At 39.3% G+C, this 12,629-nt stretch overlaps 1 protein-coding gene across 1 annotated transcript in view; it reads left to right on the forward strand.

The window, feature by feature from the left end:
* bard1 (BRCA1 associated RING domain 1) overlaps positions 1-12,629 on the forward strand; it is a 31,496-nt gene that overhangs the window by 6,719 nt on the left and 12,148 nt on the right. Inside the window, exons 6-8 of the mRNA XM_050048521.1 lie at positions 827-999; positions 12,152-12,278; positions 12,407-12,539. Coding sequence (XP_049904478.1) covers positions 827-999; positions 12,152-12,278; positions 12,407-12,539 — 433 coding nt within the window. The remainder of the gene's footprint in view (positions 1-826; positions 1,000-12,151; positions 12,279-12,406; positions 12,540-12,629) is intronic.

Genomic DNA, 12,629 nt, shown 5'->3' on the forward strand with positions numbered 1-12,629 from the left:
TTGTCATATTTGACAGACTTGTGTGTATCAGTGAAGGCTGGGAACATGATGTGTTACAATCATCTAGGTCTCCTCGATGTGTATTTTTTTTTTTTAGATTTTTAAAAATTGTATTTATTTATTCAAAGAGCTTTTGGGATTTCCATCCATCCATTTCCATAACCGCTTATCCTCTTGAGGGTTGCGGTGGGGCTGGAGCCTATCCCAACCACTACACCACCGTGCTGCCCTTTTTGAGATTTAAAACTGATAATAAAATTCTCAGCTACCCCTTTTTTCATAGAATCACAACTGTATTTAAATACAGTGCAGCTGTCACGATAGCTCTTAATCTCATTTCAGAATAAAAAACTCTCACCCTTTTACTTTGTCAAATTAACTTCAGGTTCAAGTATCAAACATAACCTTTTAAAGCACTCACTTTTATGAAGCTACATCCCTCATTCATTTCAATTTCAGAAAAGTAGGTCAGGATAATACTGAAGTGTTCTTCTCAGAAGATCTGTCTTGGTATGAGTTGAATTAAAAAAAAAACTGTTGAAGTGTTATTAAGCTTTAATGTAAGATTGTTATATATTCAAATACATCAAGGGACTATACATTTCATGTAAAGCATTACCATACAAATATCCAAATTGATTTTAATTCTTTTAAGTGCTGATCTCACCTAACATAATATCAACTGGAAAAAAGATAGATATTACAGTGATGGAAAACGTAATAGAAACTAGAACACATATGCAGTATAAGGCTGTATTTTGAGGATGACAGGGAGAAACCAGATCAAAGCAGAGTGGGATGACTTCTGAGCTTCTCTTTGTTCCAGCACGAAGCATGCAACCTGGGTCACCTGGCGGTTGTGGAGGTGTTGGTCTCGAGGGGAGCCCTGTTGAATACGCCCGGCTATGAAAATGACTCACCGCTCCACGATGCCGCGAGGAACAGTCACCCAGCCATCGTGAAACTGCTGCTGCAGCTCGGAGCCTCGCAGAATGTACTGTAAGTCGCATTATAGGAACACCTCACCCACAAAGTGATCATTTATATTTCAATTATTCATGCCATGTTACCTGTATTTCATAGAGAAAAGTGTGTTTTTCTCGCATGCCTCCGGTGGTATGCTCAATACTTTCCAAACACGTTGCATTGCCTTGCCTTGAGCCCTGTCTGACCTGGGCTTAAAGAGAAACTTATTTACGCTTTCAGTTTTAGTCCCATTCAGGAAGGGCTGATGGGAGGGCATGAGTTGTGTGAGAGCGTGTTGATTAATGTGGTCTCGTTTGCTTCAATTTATCAGTGATGTCTGCCATTTTGGGGCATGAATGATTAATATATAAATGGTCATTTTGTGAGTGAAAAATTCTCTAAGTGTTTTTTTTTTTTTTTTTTTTTTTTTTTAACATGGATTTTATTGGTGTTACAGGTTGGATACTGTTATAACACTATAAGCCTTCTACTTGTACCAACACTTGTATACCGTATACAGCACTGCAGACAGAAAAAGGGTTACTACATGTCAAAAGAATCACATAGATTTTGTGCTTTGCTTGGCACTGGTCTTTTGAGAAAATCGTCAAGTGCTGACCAGGAAGTCTGACCTGAAAACAGGATTTTTGATGGATATGTTCGAAACCGAATCTTTAACCTCGTACTTGGCGTTCTGGTATGAGCCACGTGAAAACTTCATTCACAACATTACTACACCATAATAAAGTGTTGATCACCACTGTGTAAAGTGTAGCAGCCTCTACACAAATGAAAAGCTGTGCTGCTCAGAGACATCATGTTTTTGTTGAGTGCTGCATGTTTCTCCTAAAAGTATGTGAGAGTATTTGTATGTACCATAAGTAACAGCCACACACAAAAAAACATAATCAACATGCAACAGTATTAGTAGTACTATTAAATATTACCCTTGAGACAATTTGTAAAGGTTTAAGCTGCAGTTCGGACTGTGTTTTTGAGTTTGTAGCGTCGTACAGGATTACATTAATTTGTGATATATGTGTAAATAAATGAGGTGGACAAAATATTACAAGCACCTTCCACCTGAGTCAGGCAGCTCAACTAGAAATCCCAACAAAAACTGGACACTTTAGGTAAGTTAATATTTATTGCACGGCTATTGTATTTCATTGCATTACATCATAAAGGCTCTTCTGTTATTCTAGACCGGCGCTTATTTTCCGCTTCTTCAATAAATCGTCAAGTGCCTGCTTCCTGGTCAGTGTTCCAGGCATTCAGCCCTTTATTATCAAGGACAGGCGTGCGCTTGTGCAGTACGTAGGTGGATGGATGTAAGAAAATCGACTGATGCTGATTAGTCGCTGGTCAATCAGATGATGCTGTATCAGCGTTTGTGGCCTTTGGAGGAGGGGTAGATGCGTAGCCCAATATCCATAATGAGGGAGAGGATGCTGGTTAATAAGTGTGATCAATAGAGTAGTTGATCAGGGTCGGTACGTTGGTCACTTAGCGCTCTCTGTGATCATTTATGCCAATCATCCTCCGTCTTCTCCCTTATTTGTTTCATTGTGCTCATCTCGTTGCTTTGATGGGTCCCGATTGCCAGGTCTTACATTTTTCTCCTCTTTTACCTTGTTACTTGTCTGCAAGGCAAACAAGAGGCAGCAATTGGGACTGTCTGTCAGGACACTGCAAGATGAATGCAATCCAAGGCCCCCAGCCTCACACAAATACATGCACACGCACATAAACACACATTCACATACTCCCACAAGAGGCAAACCAAGACATCTGCCAATGCAATCCCTAATGGAATGATTGGCACACAGCTCGGGGGTTTAGAAAAACAGGTTTTGCAGATTTCCATTGTTCCTCAGTGCATGTTTGTGTATGCACATTAGGTTGGAATGATTGGACTGCATTTATTTATTGTTAGGACCCTGTCCTCTAAATCAGAGGCTGTGAGTCCACTTTCTATTATGAGCACGCATTTGACTTGCTGTGCAGGTTATTAGAAATATTGAAGCAAGTCTTAAAACAGGCTAATTCTTAAGTGAATAGTAATGTGTTTTATATACAGTGGATGGTTCCCTGTTATCTCAAAAACAACAGGTTTAAGCATTTTCTGAGAAGCTGCACAGCATGCACAGCGGGGCTCTTGACTATAAGTCTCAGTCCTGTAAGCATAAATATCTCCCAATGCAGCATATTTGGACAGCCGAGAGGAGGCCTGCAAGGTGTTAGCTGCTAGCATATGCTCACAGACTTAAATGACAGTGCTGTTATTCAATATTTGATACATTCACTGCAAATTTTGTGTACTTTACTGCTAACTATTGTCCTTATCATGCTACAGGTTTTTAGATTGTCTCTATTTAAGTGCATGTAAATGTGGTACAGCATGAAAATGAACTTGTGTTGATGAGATGGGGAAAAAACAAGACATATTTGAATTGGCTCAGTCCTAATGACCATCTGAAGCCTGAAGCACTAAATCTATACAGACATTAATTAACATCACCTGTGTGCCTCGTACTGGCACGCCAATCTGATTCACTAGATCTAATTATACTATACACAGAGTCAAATAATAAACAAGCACCAGCAGTCTCCAATTGTTAGCAATGATAGTAACTACATTTACCAATTAGTGAATGCATTTATATGACCACATGCTAGAACCATTTGGGAACATAATCTAATTGAATCTTTGTTTTTTGTTTTTCTAATACCAATCATGTGATTACTATTTTATATGTGATCATAAAAAAAGTAAAAAAAAGAAAAAAAAGTTCCTTATCTTCCTCTATCTTCTTCCTTTATTGAAATATGGATCTCACTGGTTTCCTGTCAGTAACAGTGTCGTAACTAATCACATAAACTAATGGCTCCACCACTTAAGTTAGTAAGTGTAGATCAGTGGTTCCCAACTGGTGGGTTGCGGTCCAAAAGTCAGTCACAGGTCCATTCTGAATGGACTGCAAGTGACTTACCAACATGTCAAGGTCGTAAAAAACACACAGTGAATTTCTGGTATAGAGCTTTTATTTTGAAGTGCCGCTTCCTGCTATAGAGTGAGTGACCACCAGACAGCTACTTGGCAGAGACAACAAGCTAGCTCAATGACATGGCTAAAAGCAAGTATGATGCTGAATATTTTAAACTGCGTAACCTTGAACTAATGACCAAGGAGAAATCTGGACCCGAGGGCTGGACGGCATGGGAACCGCTGATTTGGTAACTCGAGGCCTTGATTTAAATATGTTGTTAACCGTTGTTGCTCGCTCCTGAGCTAATTCCCTTCCCTTCAGTTTACCGAGCAGTTGGGAAGCAGGACACAGAACCTTTATTATTGAGTTTTAATGAGCTTTGGCATTTATTCATAAACAAACTGTAACCTACAAGGTACATTTGATACCACTGGACAACTTTACCGCAAATTTCCTCTCCGCTACAACTGCCAACAACTCTCTGTGCTGCACACATATTACACTACTCTTACAACATGTAATTTGTACACAGGTGGATTGCATTTAAAGGGAAACACCACCTGAATTAAGAATTCCAGTATGTTATTTCCACGGCCTAGGAAAGTTCAATCAATATTTGTGAACATGAGCTACTCTCTCAACGCCAGAAACCAGAGAAGTAAGTCTTGACTTTATGATGTCATAGGGTATAAAATCTGGAGCTGCTCCATAGACAATACATGGGGACCTGACTTTGTGGACCTACAGAATGTTTTTTTCTTTTTTATACCCAAATTAGTTTAATTCTGTTGTAGTGTTCTCACCTCTGAAACAGAAAATGTGCCCATATACTCAGAGCATTTCCCTGGGTGCTCTCAGTGTCATCTGTAACATTGGCTGCCAATTCATTTATGGAGCAGCTTCAGACTTTACACTTGATGACATCACAAATTTGAGTTGTAGCGCTCTTATTTTTGTATTTGGGAGAGTTGCTAATATTTACTGATATTTTTGGACTGTCATAGACCATAGGAATAACATGTATGAATTTTGAAAATGGGTGTAGTTCAACTTTAAACCCTGCCTTGGCCATTTTCGCACGGTAGTACTGCAAACATCAAAGCTTGCGTGTGGGATTTTACAAGTTGTTTTTTCATCTACTCTTACTGGCATATGTCACATGGAGCGTAGGGTAGCCTGTGCACATAAGGCCCACAGGGCAACGCGTTTCCACCCGTCTGACCGAATAGAGTGTGTAGCATTTTACTGTATTACGTTGCCATTAGAGTTGTACCAGTACCGATACCAGTATCAGAAATGCCTCCGATACTGCCTAAAATGCGGTATCAGTACAGCCTATGACCAATCCGGTACCACGTAATGCCTCATGTCATTACGCATACGCACGCTACAGGCAAACAAAACGTTTTATGGAATTCATTCTATTATGTATTTATTTCTTAATATTTTACATAGCGTTTCAGGAGTTGAGACATACAACGATTCATATCCCATCCATTTTTATTTTACGCACTAGTATCGGATCGGTACCCGGTATCGGCAGATACCTAAGGTTCAGGGATCGGAATCGGTATCGGGAAGGAAAAAGTGGTATCGGTACATCTCTAGTTGCCATATCTATATATATATTTAAATTTGATTAATGTTTAAGCGCTAATACATACAATACTAAATGTAGTATTTGTAATTACATAATATGCATAGACCAGTCAGCAAACTTTACTACCAGAAGAGCCATTTTTGGTCTTAACAAACTAACTAAATCTGTCTGGAGCTGCAAAATATATTTGAGCTAACGGTAACACAGCCTTATTATGTCTAAATTATCTTATCAATATCACAAATAGGTCTTATCATTAATGTTTTACCATTAGGTGGCTACTCTGTTGTAAGATTTTTATTAATATTTGGTACCTTGCAGCGAAAGTAAGCATATCTGTCCACGCACTATTAAATTCAGTATTTTCCTCCAAAACTTTTCCTTTCTGGATTTGGAATCCACGGCTAGCTTTGCAAAGGAGACTCAAGACAAGCGACCACTCTTGATGTTCAGCAAAATTTTGAGCAAAGGTGCCAGGGCTTAGACATCGCTATGACTGTCATTATAGTTGACGAAATGTAAAAACATTTTTTTTACAGAGGGTCTAAAGAGCCACATGCAGCTCTGGAGCCACAGGTTGCCTACCCCGATCCAGACTTTACATTAGATATTTTGTTTAATTTGATTTGCATGGCATTTTCTCAATAAGGTGAGACAATGATTTCCCCTTCTACTGGATGGATGTCAACACACAGTACTTTTACAGAGTTAAAAGGAGGCGTCGGGTGAGTCACGTACTGCATCATCAACTATAAGCTGTAACACCCAGCTGATCCGACCATCAGGACAAAATTGAGAGTGGATTGTTTAAGAAGGAAACGTAGCTAATGAAGCTTTTGATTAAAAATGCATTCAGGCCTCGCCCTCTGCCTCATCAGTTGCTCGCCACGTGTTTCCATCATTAGACTTATGGCTCCTTTCAAGACACACTGCTGAGCTGACAGTTCAAAAGCTCTGTCAGCTATTGGTGTGCATGAGCTTGGCTTGAATTTTGAACTGACCTCATGAAATCGTAGCATATGGTACTCTGTGATGAAAAGTAAATTGAGAGGGAAATGTAGATGTTTCCATTATTAAATCCATGTAGATAATGTTATAGAAATGCCTTCCAAGCCTACAGAAGAGGTACAGTAGCAGTTCTAAAGGACATGTAATGGGGCAGAATAAAAGGCTATTATTATTGTCAGTATTGATGTTATGTTGAACTGAACTCTGTATTTGTGTTCAGCTCGAAATGAATATTTGAATCTCCTCTTCCCAGTTAGAATAAGAGTCACGGTTACAGTGGGTATCCTCTAGAACCACCACCGCCTTCCTCCCACTTGTGTACTTAATGCAGAGGCTTGTGGGAGAGTGTTTGTGACTTTACCTCCAGCACAATTTTCCACGCTTTATTATTTTTCTTCCTCAGATATTCTTCTCACGCGCAGCTGCATAAACCAGCTTGTGTGTGTGCATATGTATAAGTGTCAGGGACATTTTATGTTTGTTTGTATTTGTGTGTGTATTGGGTTGAGGGGGGTGGGGGAGGGTGTATGAATCCAAATGAAATATTTTATGGACCAGTGGACCTATTAATTGTCCCCCAGGTGTTATCTTTGCTGACGCCTAATCTTTTAGAGACGACCTGCTGGGCTCGGTTCTTCTCTCCGTCTCCTCTCTTCCTGTGTGTGCTTTTCCTCATTCGTTTCTCCTCTTCTACTTTCCTCAAGGTGACCTCCGTCTTGTTTCATGCAGCTCTCTCAAACTTAAACATACATACTTTACAGATGTTTCTTGAATATACCTATTGTAACCAGGGGATGGTTGCAGTTTTATCTCTTTGAATCTGTGCGCAAAATGCCTCTTTATACTGAGGTGTTACTGTGTGTCTCAGTTAAATAGCTGTAATAAATCTGTAAAGTTAATGAAGTCTTCTCAACACATGTTTTTAAGAAAGCTTATGTGTTAAAAAGTCAGCACTTTTTAGTGATGATATGCTATCATGAGATTGTCTTTAGCAGGCACTGAATCCAGTGTGTTGTATATGAACATGACCCAGCAATGGAGTAGAACACAGATTTCAGCTCACCCTCATATCGAACAATTATGCTCCAACAAGTGAATGACACACATGGGTGCACAGTTTCACAGAACAAGCAGGGTGTGACATCGCCAAATTGTTTTTCTCAGAGCTCTGGACTGGCAAATATTGATTTTTGTGTGTGCGTGTGTCCTGCTTGGCCAGTGATTTAAGAAAAAAAAAAAAAACCTTACCCAAATTGCACCGATTGCTGAAGTGATGAAATGATATGTCGGAACGATTATCTTGTTGGAGAAGACTTTGCTTTGGACTTATCACATAGTGCCATCAATACTGCGTTAGTGTCTGTGGAAGCTTTGTCACATTGGCAGTCAGACGGAACAGTAACAGTTTGGTTCCTAACATTAGTATGGTTAATTAGTTAGATTTAGGATTAAAATATTTAAGTCTCTTGCTAGTTGCTAAGAGACAGGAACAAGAGGATACAACTTGAAAAGGGAAAATTGCTGAAGTGCTCACTGGGCAGAACAGTGTGCTTTGGCAGATTATGATGCGGTTAAAGGCATAATTTTCCTCATGATTTTCTGCCAAGTATGAACAGGATTATTGTTTCAGATCCTTTGGCAGAGACCTTTTGTCTGTTTCCCCATCCAAAGTTATTTTAAAATATGTAAGACAGAGCGTTTGCTGAGGGCCCCGAGACTCTGGAATGACCTGACCAAGATATAAGGCCTGTCTGAGTCAGCACCACCTTTAAAATCTCCTTTTCTTATGCAATATGATTTATTTTAATGTGGTCCAATATCACAGAGGTGGTAGTATGTCAGACATGTGCAAGTAACAAGAAGGTCTCAAGTCTTGACCTTCAAGTAATTTCCAAGTTATTATGGTGAGATTTAAGCAAGTCAAGTCGAGTCCCTGCCAGAAATCAAGCAATACAAGTGAAGTCATTGCTCAAGTCAAGCAAATCACAACTCAAGTCTGTGATCTGGTCAGATGTTAGATCTGTAGCTAACATTTTACCAGCTAATAAGTTAGATAAAAAGACACATGCACTTTCTTTGTGGGTTTTTTAGGGACAGATAAAGTTGGATGTTGTGGTAGTCATGTCACTGATTTTTAAACATCAGACCTTGCAAACCGTTGTTCTCTTCCTTCCTGAGCTTCCTTTTTTAAACAAGCGTGCAAGGCTAAGGCTCTATCTGTTTTTTCATACCTTTACGAAATCATGCTGGTCCAGTCCGATGAATAATGAATTAACAGTATAAATTCACAAATGTCAAGTAACATATTGTTACACCTATTTCCCCAATTAAATGGAGAAATACAGCAATACACCCTCTGAATTCTAGTTTAGCTCTTTCACCAATCTAAGACTAATGTTATCTTAACTGCCTTGTTAACTCATCGAAAAACACGTCATTCAAATTCGTCAGAAACAAAACTGTCTAACTAGTCTTGCTAGTTATGTAGTCCACGTTCCAACAATCACCAACTCCAGTTTGGTCGAAATAAACCCTTAATTTGCCGAGTTAGATGTGCAAATATGCTGTTTCTCCCTGCAGTATCTTTGCTGTTGCTAGCTGGCTGTTTACAGTCCTGTAATGTAGGGATGCACCGAAATGAAAATTTGTGTTGGAAGCCGAAGCCAAATAAAATTAAACATTTGGCCAAATACCGAATACCGTTGTTTAGTTTTTCATTAGTTTTTGCAGATGAACCCCCTCCAGATTAGTGTTGTCACGGTACCAAAATTGGGACCCACAGTACGATACCAGTGAAAGTATCACCGTTCTGAGTAGTATCAGGATACCACAGCAAAAATGAGGCAGATGTGCCTTTTGTCATTTGTAAAAAGATAAATCACTTTTCTATAATACATCAATGATATTTCAATGGAATAAATTACTTACTGACTTATTCATACTTCAAAAACAGCATCAATAAGTGATTAACATAGGGGGGATCAAAATAAAATAAATAAATAAAATAAAAATCAACCGGCCTTCCTCCTCCCCTGACAAGTCCCTTCATAAGTAAAGAACACTCCCTAAAGTGCGGTGAGGTTTGTCGGCCGTTACCTGCCACAAAGAGTAATGTGAACGGCTCGTTTCTCCTCTGACACGTTACATACCTGTGTGCCACCACGGCTCGGCTGTCCAGGTACTTTTGGGCAGTCATGACTCCAAGAAGAGGACATTATCGGAGTTGGACTTCTCCGTCGCCGGTAAGCCTTATCTTGCGCCGCGGAGCACTATGGCTGCCGTATTGCTGCTGCTGGTTGAAATCTGTACTCACACAGCGTGCTGAATGATTTATTTTGCTGGCACAAAAGTATTTTTAGTCGCGAGTGCGGTGACGGACGGAGTAAAAATATCGCCACACTGCCGACATTTTACTCCGTCCGTCACGGCACGCTGTTTGATTGCGTTATCAAAACACGCCGCTATTATTCGGCCTTGCTTTTCACTTATTCCACCGAATACCGAATGTGTGTTTTTTGGCAATATTCGGCCGAATATATTCGGTTACCGAATATTCGGTGCATCCCTACTGTAATGTTAACCCCACCACTCCCTGTCACCATGTTTGTCAGTTCAGCTGCCTTTTGCACCAGTAGAGACTGACCTCTGGTGGCGCTTGCTGTGCACTACATTAAATGAGTTTGACTGAAAGACAGACGTATGTATATTTGACAATATTAAAAATCATACTGTCTGGATTTTTAAATACTCAACTAAACGTTAGTACAGTGATACCGCCAAAGCCTAGCCCCCTCCCGGATAGCTACCTTGTACGTTGGTGGTCGCTGGTCTGCTGCGCCCTAGTAGGTTGCCAAGTTTGCACCCATTGCGCTAGATATCACCCAATCATGTTTCAAAAGCAAAACATAACTTCCCAATATTGAGGAAAATGCAAATATTCAATACACAAAGTCTCAAGTCTCAAATCCTCAAATTTTTAAGGGTTACTCTAATCAAGTCATGTGACTTGAGTCCCCCACCTCTGCAATATAAAGTCTTTTATTATGATCATTATTATTATTTTATTATTTATAAACATATATCAATTTGTAACCTTTTTTGTAAAACCCTTTAATTTAATAGTGTTATTTCTTGTTTTCATGATTTTCTGCACAATAGACTAGTCAGTTGAGCATGTAGTGTGAAGTGAAATTTTTGGAATTAAAATCAATTCAAGGTCTTTGCATTTTCCGCCTCAGTTCCAACAGTGGTTAGTTAGTGTTAATTTACACATCTCTTTTAGAAAAATGGAAATAATCATCAACCGTGGTTTATCAACAGTATCATATATCACTTTGTGTCATACAGAGTCAAAAGTTCTAGCTACATAAACTCTCCTTTACATAATGTGTTTCAAATGAAATTAGGTACTGATTAATTTAAAAAAAATCATTAGCCACTTGAAGAGGGAAAGATATGTGCAGCTACACAACATTACCATGCTGCACATTTTGATCTGCTTTTAACTTGTTTTTTAGTTTTTGGTGAACTGAAGTAAATATAATTACTAAATTGTTAAGTAGAGGCGACTGACTGCAATTTTCTTGGCCCATTCCGATTTCCCTTTTTCTCTAAGAACTATAATTGACAGCATACACAGACATTTTTGTAACTTTTAATGGAAAGTTCATTTGTATGATTATAACAAAACAGACTATTAAATAACTTTTATATTTTCTCCAAAACTGCACCAGGTTTCTGGATCTTCTTTTGCTCTCACTCAAGCAAATCTCAAAATAAAAAAAAAATGCTCCAGGTCACTGGACAGAGCTTTTTGTACAAATAAACTCCAACTGAAAATGAAACGCAGGTTATCCCACTTTATCTGACATGCTTTACTTTCCCAAAAGAGAACAGGTGCAACAGATCTATATATGCTTCAATAAATTATTTACTTATCAGAGAAGAATAAGAGAAATATAGAGTCAACTTTTTATTATCTATGTAAAGCAATGTATATAGCTACTTTATATAAAACTCTTCTCAACTGGTATCTATTTACAATAATGTAAAGGTGTGTGTACTGTATATATTAACTCCCACTTCTGTGGTGAGTGCTGTTCTCACGCTGAAGAGCCAGTCGCTGCCATTACTCTGAGCAGCATGCATGGAAATTGATTACAAAAAAGTATATTTAAATATTTTTCGCATTTCCCCTGATGGTATGAATAAGTCACTAAATTTGCAGCTAGTTGCTTTTTAAAAATGAAGTTGCTTAGAGGGTCCCTGTAAGTTGTTAAATCAAGCACAAAGTGTGGCCAAGTTGGTTGCTGTCTGTGCCACTGTACACGAAACTGCCCAGCCAGTCACAGGTCATGGTCAGTCAAGATGAAAGCCATCTGATTCCAGTCACTGGCCATATGATTGGTACATCTCTATCTGCAGTATTTTGTCAGTATGCTGTCATGTATTGCTCATCAGTTTTAACATGTCTGACTGTCCCTTTGGTCACCAGATGGTCTGCATTGCAGCTAACACATGAATACACAAGTGTATGCATCCTGTGAGACACTGACACACTATTTTTTTTTAATTTTCTTCTTCACAGTAATCTGCATGGAAAGCGGCCTGCAGATTACGCAGTGAGTGCGAAGATGCTGGAGATTTTCCAGGAAGCCTCAGAAGGAACCCAAAGTGCTAACGCATCTCTGAGCCCCTCAGCCAGTCTATCTGTGGTACGTCCGTATGAAGATGTGATTTCTTTTTTTTTTTTTACCTTACAAATTGTTAACCTCAGTGTAATAATATTTTTGCATTACAGGCCTAGAAATTTCTAAACCATGTTTTTTTTGTCCTTTCTTAGGTGAGCGACTGTGGGAGGAGGGATGAAATGTTGGTGTTTTTGGCCAGCAAGCTGGCACAGCCAGAACAGCTCCAAGTGGCCAAACTGGGAGAGCTACTGGGAGGAAGGATGGCTGACACCTTTTCTGGCTCAGGTAGCGTTTGTGCGGTGCAGAGACACCTCCTCAGGGGGCTTAAACTTCCTTAACGTTCCAGGCGAAGGCTCTTAGAATACCGATGGCATA

This window comes from Epinephelus moara, chromosome 7, assembly GCF_006386435.1.
Source record: "Epinephelus moara isolate mb chromosome 7, YSFRI_EMoa_1.0, whole genome shotgun sequence".
Taxonomy (NCBI): Eukaryota; Metazoa; Chordata; class Actinopteri; order Perciformes; family Serranidae; genus Epinephelus; species Epinephelus moara.